Genomic DNA, 15,639 nt, shown 5'->3' on the forward strand with positions numbered 1-15,639 from the left:
TTTGAATCCCAATTTTAATTCTTGTGCTTGACTTGGCTATTTATTATTCGAGTAGCATGTAGACACTGAGAAGTTACCTTATGCTTATAGATTTTTGTCCAGTAGAAAAGACAACCCCAAATGTTATGGCTTATTGTTCTGTAGGACATTAAACAGTTTTAAATCTAACCTAGCTGTCCTATTCTAATATTTTAACAATAGCCTTTTCTGATCGACTATATAAATCTCTTCCACAAATGCTCTTGGATCCAATCTTACTGACTTACTGACTCCCCCATTTTTAATTAAGAAGTTGAATAAAATTTTTGATATATGTTCATTCTGTATGTATCTCAGCATCTTTTTTTTCACCTTTTTGAAAGTCATAGTTTGATACTGCCATGGCATTTCTGTCCTGTACCTTCACTTACTGAGAAACTGGTTTTCTAGGGCATGCAAAGCAATGCACAAATATTCCAAATGCACAGTGAAAGTTAATGTCCTAATTTCTGTTGTTTCTTCAGAGAAAGTATATAATATGAAAGTAGATTTTAATAATTAAAATATCCTAATTATTTTTTACTTTTTTTCTAGGCTTAATCACATAAAGCAGTCACTGTGAAGAAAATAACATTTTAATAAACTTTTCCGTCACAATTGTCAAAGGAAGAGGCAGTAGAGAAGTGCATCTTCTTGTGTGTGTATCTCATTGTGCCACATTTTATAACTCAACTTAGTAATGAAGCCACCATTATGTCCTCAGTCAGTGAAGTAAATGTTGATATAAAAGATTTCCTAATGAGCATTAATTTGGAGCAGTATCTCTTACGTTTCCATGAGTCTGGTTTTACTACTGTGAAGGACTGTGCAGCAATAAATGACAGCCTGCTACAGAAAATTGGAATATCACCTACAGGTCACCGTAGGCGGATACTTAAACAGTTACAGATACTCTTGTCAAAAATGCAAGATATGCCAATATATGCAAATGTTCACAAAACAAAGAAGAATGATGACCCTTCAAAGGATCACCATGTTCCATCTTCTGATCAGAATATCTGCATTGAACTTTCTGATTCTAGTAGTGTTCAGACACCTAGCCCACCGCAGTTGGAGACTGTTACAAAAAATCTTGAAGAAAATGATGCAAATGTGGAAAGAAGCCAGTATTCTCCATCAGATGATAAGCTGTTTCTTCCTAAACATGACTTCCCCACTTCAGAAGAACCACACCTGAATTTGGGTTCTTTGAATGATTATTTATTTGGTAGTGAAAATATTAAAATAGAATCTCTGATTACAAAGAAGACTGTGGATCACACAAATGAAGAACAACGAACAGAACAAGTTAATCGGATCTCAGAAAATATCAGCAAGCTCCCTAATTCAGACTCTGAATGCCTCTCTTCTGTTGGCTGTTCAACATCAGAAACAAATTCTGGAAATGGTACAAATGGATTATTAGAAGGATCACCACCATCCCCATTATTTCAGTTTCAAGGAGAAATGATTGTAAATGACTTGTATGTTCCATCATCACCAATCCTAGCACCTATGAGAAGTCGTAGCAAGTTGGTTTCAAGACCCTCTCGATCTTTTCTGCTAAGACATCGGCCTGTACCAGAGATTCCAGGGTCAACAAAAGGAATTTCTGGGAGGTAAGAATCTTTACAGTAAGCTATAAGTATTCAATTTGAGGCAATTTAGTGATTTTTAACAATTGTATTTTCAGTGTTCCTTTTTAAATTTGACTATATTCATTTACCTATTCGACCAACCCTTTTGCCTTAACATTTTCCTCATTCCATTGTACGTCATATCCCAGAGTCTGCAGCTTATAATGCCTGGGACTGTTTACCTTTTTCCTATTTAATTGGGGGAACATCCCTTCCCTTAATTCTACCTGGATATTCCTTTCCATACCAATTCTCCACACCTAGTATTGTAGTCTTTCTATATTGCAGTTCTCATATTTGAAATGTTGACTCTGTCTCCCCATTAGATGATATGTTCTTTGACAAGGGACATGTTTTTAATGTTTGTATCTCTGCTGCCTCGCACAATGCTTGGCACCAAGCTGTAATTCAACACATGTCTGTTGAACTTTGTGCTGGTCACTGTGCTCAGTGGGAAGGATGGAAAGAGGGATACTGTGACTCATGTAGAAGCCACATGTGAAAAGATGGTGACAGACAGCTCAACATGAAGCTAGGCTCACTAGAGACCAGATCTCTGGGACCCCAAAGAGGGGCGCTACCAGTATAGGTTCTTATACCAAGTTAGAAAGCCATTGGTATCCCAAGGTAACGGGATGATTACCTGAACAGTTAGGGAGGAGGTAATTCATAGCAAAAGAAGTCATCAGCTTTAACTTTCAGAATTTATGAATCTCAAAGTTATACCTAAAATAGTTGTGGTTTTCTCCAGGGTTGGAATAGGATATCGCTTTTCCCATTAAAAGTTTAACACTTGGGCCGGGCGCGGTGGCTCAAGCCTGTAATCCCAGCACTTTGGGAGGCCAAGGTGGGTGGATCACGAGGTCAAGAGATCGAGACCATCCTGGTCAACATGGTGAAACCCCGTCTCTACTAAAAATACAAAAAATCAGCTGGGCATGGTGGCGCGTGCCTGTAATCCCAGCTACTCAGGAGGCTGAGGCAGGAGAATTGCCTGAACCCAGGAGGCGGAGGTTGCAGTGAGCCGAGATCGCACCATTGCACTCCAGCCTGGGTAACAACAGCGAAACTCCATCTCAAAAAAAAAAAAAAAAAAAAAAAAGCTAACACTTGTCTCTCTACTGAGAGACATGAGGCTGTTCAAGTTTGACTGTCACTGTAGTGGCACTAAATGCTTTACACACTTTCTGCACAGGCTCCGGGCTGGAGTTCAGCAGGATTCCTCTTCCCGCACCCGATAAGGCTGCTGTTCCCCCTCCTCCCTTTGAATCTGTGCTTTGGCCTTAGGTACCTTTGGTAATAGTAGTGCAAATAGTGTTTGCCAGAGAAAAGGTGGCAATTTAGTGTTTGTGAGAGAAAACTTGACCATTTACAAGGCTCTGTTAATATATGTATCTCCTATTAGAGCATAAACTTTCGATGGCAGAGGTTCTAATTAATTTGTCTTTATCTTGACATCCCTAGTGCCAATAGTAAAGTCTGGTGTTTACTAGGAAATCAATAGTTATAGTGTCATGTATTAAACACATTTATTGAACAACTAATACCATCTATTAAATGATAGTTTGGTTTATAATTTTACAGGGGTTATCTAATGTTCTAATTAGTGACCCTGTTAGGTCACTAAGCTAATTATTCTTATGAAGTAAATGAGCCTTGGGATAATTTCCCTAAGACCACATGGGTAGTGAAGTAGGATTTCCTACCAGTGCATCTGACTCAAGATCTCACTTTCTTAACCACTCATTGAGTAAATACTGTCAAAAATGTTGATTGCCTATGTAAGAATTAGATTATTTATTGGGATTGTATAAAAACACTCATTTTTGTGTGACACTTTAGCTTTAAAATAGTTTGCTAATTTTGAATAATTAAAAGAAAGTGAATGAAAACTGACAATTCAAGATGGCAGACGCTTTTGACATGCCAGACTCATTTACCATGTGTACTCAGGTTAAAACTGCATCTTTGCCAGGACTGAATCCCTTTGGGAGCTAGAAAGGATATTCTCACGTCAGAAGGATTTGGTTTAAGTTTCAAAGAGTCTGTGCTAATTTTCATGAATTTTACAGACAATCTTTTGATACTCATTTAGTTGTATAGGGGCAGCAAAATTCCACCTCTTTTTTCTTAGGATCCCAGCTGGGTCTAAAAATTAAATTGATATAAATTGATCTCTAACATATTAACAGGAGATGAGCATACAAATTTATTTTATACAAGTAATATGAGTTTTTATGTGGCAGGAGAATCCTCATAGCCCGATAAAGATACAAATAAGCAGTTAGCGTGAAGCAATTAAATAATGAACTGCAAAAAGAGTAGTAAGTTGTAAAAAACCAGCTAAATTATGTGGGGAGGCTAAAAAGATAAGTTATTTTAACAAGGCCTGTATAGAATTCTTTGGCCTCAACTTCTCGTCCTTGAGGACAAGATGTTAATTTCTTTCAGGGAAATTTCATCTTCTGCTTTTAAGGAGACTGGAAGATCAGGTCTTTTTATACATGTTGTTTTCCAACATTTGGATGAAATGCCTTTTATTCAAAATAGTCAATATGCCAGAGTGGTATATTTTCAACTCTTTTATTATAAATGTAAGCTTTGTATTATATGAAAACCTTGTTATTCAATTTGTAACTGAGTCTTTGAGAGTGGAAACATTAAAATTAGTAGCCAATAATTTAGTGCTAGCTATATCATAGCACTGTTTTTTTTTTTTGTTTTTTTCATGTGACATTTAGGCCAGATTACATATCCTAATCTTTCTTTTCTTTGATTATGGTAGTTAATAGCAACAGTGCTTTTGTGGTGCTCAGATCGTAATGAGCAAATAAATTATTTTCAGACTTCACTGTCTGTTTTTCCTTGTGCTCCTTCCCTATGTTGCAAATAGTAATTGCATGATTTTAAACTGTTTTAATATGACTTTTTAAATAAAACTATGGGTTATATAATCTGAGTTTCTCTTTGATCAAGTAATAACACCTATAGATTATATTTAGTGCATTCCTTCATATACCAAATAAAAATATTTCTTTATTCCCTGTGTTTTAATGTAATTACTAAACATTTCATACAGTTATACAAATGAATATGGATGCCAACTTTGAAGTGTTTTTCTGACATAGGGCTCTTCGTTTTTCTCTCCTGGACATGTGCCCTCCCTGCCTCCTTCCTGTCAACAAAATTGGTAGAATTGATGTTCTGTCAAATTTATTCTTTGTTGTAGATTTGGGTTCTTCCCTGAATTCCTGCCTGCTCCTTTTCTCTAGAGGGCTGGCCTGGACAATAACCTCAGGTTATCTTTTGAACTATCTCTTGAGAGCCAGATCAGGACTAGACTGCAAGCATCAGCTCCTTCCTTATCACCATCTCTTGGAGGCTCGGCTAGTCCCTGGGAGCCCTCCAAGCAGAAAGCAGATCCCACATTGCCTCGGGAGTTGTAGGTGTGTCCTGTGATCTTATGCAGAGTCATCTTAGTACCCCAGGCAGGAAGGAATCTCACAGCTACTGAGGGAAGTACGTTTTTCCTCCTCGGTTTAATGATTTTTATGCATTTTTCATGCAACTGTGTTATCCTTGGGAGAGGTCTCAAAGCCTTCTTTTTAAGGTGCAGTGCCTCTGAATGTTTTGGGGGAATGGCAAATGAAGAAGCAGAAGTAGTGGGAAGGGGATGATGTGCAAAGCTGCACTGTTGTGGAGGTACAACTATTAGAAAACTGAAGTGCTGTGTTGACTCCTTGAGGGCTTTTCAAAAGTTTGAAATCTACACCTGAAGTCTCCAGTGTTCTTCGAAATTTTTATTAAAAATAAAAATCTTCGATTTTTTTCTCTTTGTATATACATAGACATTCAAAATGGATGACACCGTTTTATAGATTGTAATGCCAAAAATATATATGAGCAAAAAGTACAGAAAAGTAGTAAGCAATTGTTTACTGCACTGAATAAGAAATGTACAGAAGGATTTCAAGTCTTTTTCATCTCCAAGAAAATTTTACATTTCACGTTACAGTAGAAAAATACTTAGCAATCCTAACATTTTGATTCCTTTCTCTTAAAGTGCTTTTTAAATACTATGAGAAAAGGCTTAATATTTGCTAAATTTTGACTTGAATATCTGAATAATTAAATCTAAATGGTAGTTAGATTTATTGTTAGAAGATGAGGATATCCTTTCAATAATCTCTCAAAGTTAAAAAGCCATTACATTTATATTTTATTTTTGTAAATAAAATCCATCTTGTTTGAAAAAAGTATAAAATTGAATTTTTTTCTAGTAGATTAAAAAAATTGATGGTGTTGTAAACTTATGTGTTGCAATAGTTCTGTAATGAACATTTATTCATATCCTAAGGATGCTTTTTAAAACTTCTTAAATTGAGACTTAATTATTTGTATTGTAAGTTTCACATTATTGATCTATGCTGTAATTAACCCACTTTCATGCTTTCCAAATTCAGATTTGTCTGTTTTAGTTAGAGATTATGAAAACCTCAGGGCAGTGTTAAACTGCTGACTAATGATTGTGTGTTAAATTCCACTCTAGAATGACCTATAGTTTATTATCAATTGTGAGAGCTGCATTTTTTCTTTTTTAATATTTTGTGAAATGATGGTCCACATATGCCATGTAATTATTTTTTGGTTTGGCTGCCTTGTCTAAGTATAGTTCATAAAGGGGTATCTTTGATATTAACCTTTATGTCACTGCTTTTCTGGGCAATTTAGTGATTAAAAATATTTTAAAAAATAAAACCTGTAGGTAGGCAGAACATTCTCTTTGATAATCAGAATATTACTCATTACCTTCTCTTCTTTTATATTCAGGTTCTTTGAACAAACCGTTTTAACTCTGGTACCAGGCATAGTTGTCTTTGTCTCTCCAGCTACCATGGTGAAATACTGTACACCAGACAGCTTAACCAACAGAAATTTTTCTTAGCAGTTCTGGATATTAAAAGTCCGAAATCAAAGTGTTAGCATCCTTTGGTTTTGGTGAGGGCTCTCTACTAGCTATCAGTTGGTGGCCTTCTTGATGTCTGTTTATGTGGTCTTTCCTCAGTTCCTGGGGTGAGAGAGAGCCATCTCTGGTTTCTGTTTTTAGAAGGCTACCAGTTCTATTGGAATAGGGCCTCACCCTTATGAGTGTATTTAAGTTAAATTACTTACCTAATTTAAATACAGTCACACTGTGGGTTAGAGTTTCAACACATGATTTTTTTGGGACGGGGACACAATTTTATTCACAATAGTTTTTCTTGCATAGAAATTTGTTAATACTCTATATAAGTAATAGAATTTAGGTATTTTCAAAGGCCTTACATTCCACAGGTAAAGGCTGTTTATAGTAGGTCAGCCCATCAGAACTGAACATCTGCAGAAAATCCCCTCTATTTTCAGAGGAAATAGATTTAGGGTTTTAAAAATAATATAATCGACATGGAGAAAATAACAAAGCATTACGAAGTTAACATCAATCAGAATCATTGATATTTTTGATTTGCGTTTTATTGTTTAGATTTTATTATTTGGGGTTTTAAAGCATTATTTCTACTCGAACATAAGTTTTAACTTACTAAAATAAAGCTTTATTTAAAAATTTTCCTTTTTTGAAACTCCACAAATCAAGCTGTGTATATACATACTTTATTTCCCAAGCTTATTTACATATGAGATGATTTCTGTACTCATCAACAATCACATATATACCTGGATATGTTTATGATGCTTGGGGCATTTTTTCAATAAGAGTTAGTTTGTTGGTCCAAAGCACTGAGGGGAAGGGAAAAAGGGGTGCAATACAAAGATATGAGGTTATGACTCTTAGGGAATTTAGGAGTAAGAAGGAGGTACCTTCTCAGTGTTTGGAGTTAAGCTAGTAATTCTGGCTTCCGGGTCAGAAATTATAGTATGAGTCATATTTAAAAAATTGTTTGAATACCACAACACAAACATTAAGACAAAATTATTTATAATTTGGAAAATTTCAAACATACATAAGAATATGCAAAATATCCTAGGCGTGGCGGCTCATGCCTGTAATTCCAGCACTTTGGAAGGCCAAGGCAGGTGGATCACATGGTTAGGAGTTCAAGATCAGCCTGGCCAAGATGGTGAAACCTCCTCTCTACTACAAATACAAAGTTAGCCAGGTGTGGTCCCGGGTGCTTGCAGTCCCAGCTGTTCAGGAGGCTGAGGCAGAGAATTGCTTGAACCTGGGAGGTGGAAGTTGCAGTGAGCGAAGATCGCACCACTACACTCCAGCCTGGGCGACAGAGTGAGACAGATCTCGAAAAAAGAAACTAAAACAGATTATGGAAAATAACATGTTACCATATAATCCCATCTAGATTAAAAAATGAAAAAAATTTCCATAGTGGACCCAGACTTTAGTTTATTGAGAAATAATAAATTCAGCTAACTTTTCTGCCTCCTTCCTTTGTGCCTAGAAGTCACCAATATTCTGAAATTGGTGTTTATCCTTCTCATGCATGCTTTTGTCCATTTACTACAGATGTAATAGCATTGTTGTAGATGTTTTTGATTAATGGAAATGATATTCTTTTGTAGTTTTGTGTTTCACTGAATATTATTTTTGTGATGTGTTCACATCAATATATGTATTTTATATAATAACTGCTGTATTTTATTAAAATTTCTTCTCCTAGGCTGTTGACAGTTTTCACTATTACAAATATAGAGTGTTTATTTTGAGGACTTTAAGAAACAAATGCACACATTAGGTTTACCAGGCGGACCAACAATTTTTTTTTCTGTAATAAAAATAACATTGTTTGCTAAGTTTTTATTACTATGTAGGTCACTGCCTTATGCTCTGTAAAAGCATCATCTCATTAATCGTAATATTCCTCGGCAGCAAGCCCTGGGGTTTTTCCCTTTTAATAAATGTGGAAAGCAGGTTCAGAGCTTTTAGGTAACTTGGCTAACATCATAAAAGTATAACAACAAGAGAGAATGATGATTACTGGTCGGTTTTTAATACGTCTTATCAACACGCTTTAGATTTCAACTTTAAAAGCAGTTTTCAAGGTAACTGGTGGTAAAATAGTAGAAGAGAAAAAGCTGATCTTGAATCCTGGGTTTCCTCTTCTTAGCTGTGGGACTTGGGCTGGGAGAACTTCCTGCCTTTATTGGTAGGATTAGGACACCAAGTCCTACCTCATAGGGCTGATACAAGGAATTAATATGAGCTGTAGGTATATTTTCTTTTTGCTTTAGGTGTTAGGAATAAGAAATATAATAGGTATTTGAATATAAGAAAGTTGGGATAATTTATTAGTAGATAAATAAAAAATGTAAGTTGCTATTCAAGAATTTTCAAAACAACTTGCTGCCTATATTTGTGCTAATTTCTCATCCACAGCAGTTCAACTGAACTTGGGTTGATAGATTTGGTAATCCCTTGTAGGTAGATATTAAACAAGGAAATCAATGCAAATTATCACAAACTTTTTCTTCACATTTTTTTTATTGGTAAAACCCACAAAATATTGCTTAAAAATACCACTAATGGGTATACTTAAAATATTTAAAAAAAATTTTTTTTTAAGTTAAGCATTGTAGCTTAGGTCATGGGTGAGGAACAAGACTGCCTGAATTTGGATTTCAGATTAGTTACTTAGGAGCTGTCTGAACTTGAGTAAGTGATCTAACCCTTTTCTTTGCCAATTTTACCTTTTTTCAAAAATGCAGATAATCTTATTTCTTGTTAGTATTTTTTAATGTATATACTATATGTGTGTGTGTATACACATGCATGAGTCCTTTGACGATGGCCATGCATTCTGAGAAATATGCCATTAGGTGATTTTGTCCTTAGTCGGACATCACAGGACGTACTTACACAAACCCAGATGGTATAATTACACACCTAGGCTATATGATATTTCCTGTTGTTCCTAAGCTACAAACCTGTACAGCATGTTACTGTACTGCATACTGTAGGAAATTGTAAAGCAGTAGTAGATATTAATACAGTAAAAATATGGTGTAAAGATAAAAATATTACACTTGTATAGGGCACTTACTGTGGTAAGTGAGTGGTGACTGAAGGTGAAGGCCTAGGACATTACACCACTGTAGACTTTATAGATACTGTACACTTAGGCTACACTATAGTTAAAAATATTTTTTCTTCAATGATAAATTAACCCTAGCTTATTATAGCTTTTTAATTTTATTTCATTTTTTAAGCTTTCTACTCTTTTAGTGACACTTTGCTAAAACACACATTATACAGTTGTATAAAAATATTCTTCATATCCTTATTCTCTAAGCATTTTTCTATTTTAATTTTTTAACTAATTTTTAAAAACTTACAAATTTTCAGGTCTTCCATGTTCTCATCTTCTGGAAGGTCTTCAGCATGGAAATGTCATTTATGATAACAATGCCTTCTCCTGGAATACCACTTGAAAGACCTGACTGAGTCTGTTTTACACTCACCTTAAAAAAAAAAAGTGGAAGGAGTACACTCTAAAATAAGATAAAAAGTATGGTAAATATGTGAACCAGAAAAATGGTCATTTATCATTATCAAGTATTATGTACTATACATAATTGTATACACTGTTCTGTACTGGCAGTTAAATAGGTTTGCTTGCAACAGGATCACCATAAACATGAATAACCTGTTGTACTGTGATGTTGCAATGGCTACAACGTCACTAGGCAACAGGAATTTTTCATTCTCATTATGATCTTACTGGATCACTGTCATATGTGCAGTCTGTCATTGATCAAAATGTTGTGCAGGGGATGACTGAGCATTTGTATACATATATATGTATGTATATATATATATAGAGAGAGAGTCATTTATATATATATACACACACATATATGTGTGTGTATATATATATAGAGAGAGAGTCATATATACACATGTGTGCCTATATGTAAAAGAAATTAATGTAAGCTGTAGATATATAAAGCAATTTGCTTTTTGCTTTGGGCATAATAGGTGTTAGAATATAAGAAAGATTGTGATAATTTATTAGTAGATAAATGAAAATGTAAGTTGCTACTCAAGAATTTTCAAAACAACTTGCTGCCTATATTTGTGCTAATTTTTCATCTGCAGCAGTTCAACTGAACTTGGTTGATAAATTGATAGATTTGGCAATCCCTTGTAGATACACACACAGACACACACACACACACACACACACACAGAGAGAGAGAGAGAGAGAGAGAGAGAGACTTTATATATACACACATGTGCCTATATGTAAAAATCTGAGCCCTATCTGGCATATTGTAAATGCTCACCAAGAATTAGCAATATAAATTACTAATTCAGGTTACCAAAGATGTACAAAATTTGATTACTGTTCCACTCAAGGGTTCAAATCAGTAGTTTGTACTTGTGTTAGTAGTATACAAATGTAAGGAAACAATTACACTTTTATAAAGTATCAAGAATCTAGAGATAATGAACAAATAAAGGATGGCTTATTTTTTAACTTTTTGGTAAAATTCTGTGCCTCTCCTTGCCGAAGAGAACTTCCGTCCTGACTTTTAGTGGTAATCATTTTCTTGCTTTTAAAAAAGGTTTTACCTTTTAGGTATGGACCCAAACAGTATAGCTTTGTCCATTTTGTGATCTTAAAAAAATTGCAGTCTTATAGTGAGTATATTTTCAAGTTCATTTTGCTTAACCTTGAGGATCATTCATGTTTGTGCCTGTGGTTATAGTTTGTTCATTTTTACTGCTGTATAGTATTTAATTGTATGAATATACCATAATATCCATTCTTAATTTCATTTGATATTTCATATTTTCTCTCTTATCTAATATTTTATGTATATATTTGTGTGTATATATATACCTGCTTATAATATAGATATGTTTATATACATATAAATCAACTTTGACATAATTTACATGTAAAATAGACTAATTTTCAGTGACTGCCATAACAATCAAGATTTAGAACATTACCATCACTTATCCTCTCTTTTCCCAAAATTCTTTTGTAACCATTTGCAGTAAATTCCCCTACTTCCTGCATCAGGCAACTGTTGATTTCGTTATGAGTTGGTTTTGCCTGTTAGAGTATTTTGTATAAATGGAATTACACAGCAGTTAATCCTTTGCATCTGACATCTTTATTCAGTATGATGTTTTTTAGAGGTATCTGTGTTGTTGCATGTCAGATTGTTCTTACTGTTGAATAGTGTTTCTTTGTGTGAATCTCCAATTTGTTTATCCATTTGCCCATTGACATACATTTGGGTGGTTATTCTTGAGGCATGTTTGTATGCATGTCTGTTGAGTACAGACCTAGGAGCAGGATTGCTGTGTCATAAGATATGTATATTTCCATTTTTGTAGATAATGCAAAATGGTTCTTATGAAGTAGTTGTGTGAATTTGCATTACCATCAACAGTGTATGTGCATTCCTCTTGTTTCATATCCTCAACATTTGTGTGTGTGTGTGTATGTGTGTGTGTGTTTAGCCATGTAGATACATGTATAGTGTTATTGTAGTTTACATTTGCACTCTGTGATAACTAGTGAGGTCGAATACCTTATGTGCTTGTTTATTGACCTTTTCCTACATTTCTATCTTCTTTGGTGTAGTACCATTTCAGATTTTTCACCAATTTGGGTTTTGGTTGTTTTAAATTGCATTTTTTTGTTGTGTTTCTTAAGTGTTATTCGTTCTTAAGAGTTACTGATAAACTATGGGTATAAACCGCTTGTACAGTATATCTTCTTGCTCTGCATGTTGCTTTTATGTTCCTTAATTGTGACTTTTTAATGAATAAGAGTTCTTCTTTTTAATTTAGTCAGATTTACCAGTAATTTCCTTTAGAGTTAAAACTTTTATGTCTTAGGGCACATGAAGATCTTCTATTTTTATCTTCTAGCTTTGTTGTTTGGCTTGTTACACTGGGATTTATAATCTACCTTGAACTGATTTCTGTGTACTGTCTCAGTAGTAAATCTTTATTTTCTTCAATGTAGATGTACAGATGATCTAGTCTTTAAAATGACCATACTTTCCTTGTTGCTATAGATTGTCTTTGTTTGAAATGACAATTGAATCTCCCTTTTTAACAAGAAATTATTTTAGGTTTGGGGTACATGTGCAGGGTTGTTGTATAAGTAAACTTGTGTCACAGGTGCTAAGCCTAGTATCTAAAGGTTACTTTTCTCTGATCCTCTCCTTCTTCCCACCTTCCCCTTTCTAGTAGGCCACAGTGTCTGTTGTTCCCTCTTTTGCTCTCATATATGTTCTCATCATTTAGCTCCTGCTTACCAGGGAGAATATGTGGTATTTGGTTTTCTGTTCCTGCATTAGTTTGCTAAGGAAAATGACCTCCAGCTCCATCCATGTAACTGTGTCTCTTTAAGTGGGTTCTCAATTCTAGTTCAATAGTCTATTACCCTTTTTATCAGTAATATAGTATCTTAATTACCATAGCTATATAATAAATAATGAAACCTGGTAGCTTGTGTCTTCTCACTGTATTCTTAAAAAATTTGTCATTATTGTCCTTTGTTTTTCACATGTATTTTAGAATCAGTTTGTTAAATTTCACACATACACACCCTTCCCAGTAACTCTTGATTAGGGTTGCATTGACTCTACAAATTAATATAGAGGGTATTGTCCTCTTTGCAATATCTTGTTTTTCATATGTTTTTAAATTTATTTAGATTTTTCTATATTTTTTTCAGTAATGTTTTCCAATTGCATTCTTGCAAATCTTTTGCTAGATTTAATTCTAGGTTTTGGTAGTTTTTTTATTTCTCACACTATATGGCACCATTTTAATGTTTTGTTTTGTTTACGGATATTTGGGGATGGAGTTGATATTTATATGTCAACTCTGTTAATAGTAAGTTTGCTAAATTCATTTTTATTTTTTATTTTATTTTATTTATTTATTTGTTTGTTTGTTTATTTATTTATGTGATGCTGTCTCACTCTGCCACCCAGGCTGGAGTGAAGAGGCATGATCCTGGCTCACTGCAACCTCTGCCTCCTAGGGTTCAAGTGATTCTTTTGCCTCAGTTACCCAAGTAGCTGTGATTATAGGCATGCACCACCACACTTGGCTAATTTTTGTATTTTTAGTAGAGATGGAGTTTCTCCATGTTGACCAGGCTCGTCTCAAACTCCTGACCTCAGGTGATCTGCCCACTTCGACCTCCGAAAGTGCTGGGATTACAGGTGTGAGCCACTGTACCCAGCGCTGAATTCATTCTTAAACAACTCCTTTTGGGGTAACGTGTATATGTAATAAATTACAATCCTTTAAAGCATATAATTTGGTAAGTTGTGAAAGATGTGTAAACCTATGAAATTTTTACCACAATCAAGAAACAGAGAAATTCTGTTACTTCTAAGAGTTTTTTAGTTTCTTTATACAGTCCACCCCTCTTTCACATGCTCATATAGAATCTGGTAGAATGTGCAGTCATGTACCAGGCAATGATGTTTTTGTCAGTGATAGACCACGTATATGACATTGGTCCCTTAAGAATATAATGGCTACACCATATAACCTATGTGTGAAGTAGGCTGTACCATCTGGGTTTGTGTAAGTACATTCTATGATGTTTACAAAATGATGAAATTGCCTAACAACCCATTTCTCAGAATGTATCCCTGTCATAAAACCATACATGATGGTATTTATTATTTCTTGTTTCTTTTGCTCAGCATGATGATTTTTGAGATTTATTTAGGTTATTAGGTTTTTTAGTAGTCTTTTTCTTTAAGCTGGGTAGTTGTCTATTGGATCCATATACCACTGTTTGTTATCATTTACTTCTTATTGTCTATTTGAGTTTTTTCAAGGTTTTGGTTATTGAGAATAAAGCTGCTGTGACCATTTGTATACAGGTCTTTCGGTGAACATATGTTTTCAGTATTTTTGATATAATTGATATAGCTGGGCTTTGAAGTTTGGTGAATGTTTATTTTTATAAGAAAATGCAAGCAATTTTCCAAAGTGGATATACCCTTTTATATTCCTTCCAGCAGTATTTATTTATTTATTTATTATTTGCTGCCAGCAGTATTTAAATATTCTAATTATTCCACATATTCTCTAACAGTTGATATCGACAGCATTAATTTTAGCCATTCTAATATGTGTGTGATGGTATCACATTCATATATTTTGTGATGCATACATTTACATTTTAACAGTTTTTTTTAATTTTATTTTTTGAGACAGGGTCTCACTCAGTTGCCCAGGCCAGAGTGCAGTGGTGCAGCATGAATCACTGCAGTCTCAACCTCCTGGGTTGAAGTAATTGTCCCACCTCAGCCTCTCACATAGCTGGGTCTACAGGCATGCACCACCACACCCAGCTAATTTTTGCTTTTTTTTTTTTTTGTAGAGATGGGGTTTCATTATGTTGCCCAACTGCTCTCAAACTCTAAAGCTCAAGAATTCTGCCCACATTGGCATCCCAAAATGTGATAATAGGCATGAACCACTGTGCCCAGGCTTTAAAAAAATTATTATTTATTTTTTGTAGAGGCAGGGTCTCTCTATGTTGCCCATGCTGGTTCTTCTTTTGTTGTTGTTGTTGTTGTTTTGTGTGTGTGTGTGTGTGTGTGTGTGTGTGTGTGTGTGTGTTTGAGACCAGGTCTTGTGCTATTGCCATGGCTGGAATGCATGGCATGATCATTACTCACAGCAGCCTCAACCTCCTGGGCTCAAGCAGTCCTCCTCTTTCAGCCTCCTGAGTTGCTAGGACCAGAGGTGAATACCACCATGGCAAGTTAATCCATTTTAAAATTGAATTGTAGGGCCGGGCGCGGTGGCTCAAGTCTGTAATCCCAGCACTTTGGGAGGCCGAGGCGGGTGGATCACGAGGTCAAGAGATCGAGACCATCCTGGTCAACATGGTGAAACCCCGTCTCTACTAAAAATACAAAAAATTAGCTGGGCATGGTGGCGCATGCCTGTAGTCCCAGCTACTCAGGAGGC

At 35.0% G+C, this 15,639-nt stretch overlaps 1 protein-coding gene across 5 annotated transcripts in view; it reads left to right on the forward strand.

Moving 5' to 3' along the window:
- ARAP2 (ArfGAP with RhoGAP domain, ankyrin repeat and PH domain 2) overlaps nt 1-15,639 on the forward strand; it is a 190,165-nt gene that overhangs the window by 14,747 nt on the left and 159,779 nt on the right. For all 5 annotated transcript variants that reach the window (XM_017527308.2, XM_017527306.2, XM_017527305.2 and 2 more), the window contains exon 2: nt 574-1,637. In XM_017527308.2, the coding sequence (XP_017382797.1) occupies nt 733-1,637 (905 nt within the window). In that variant the 5' untranslated portion in view covers nt 574-732. The remainder of the gene's footprint in view (nt 1-573; nt 1,638-15,639) is intronic.

This window comes from Cebus imitator, unplaced genomic scaffold (assembly GCF_001604975.1).
Source record: "Cebus imitator isolate Cc_AM_T3 unplaced genomic scaffold, Cebus_imitator-1.0 Scaffold47, whole genome shotgun sequence".
Lineage (NCBI taxonomy): Eukaryota > Metazoa > Chordata > Mammalia > Primates > Cebidae > Cebus > Cebus imitator.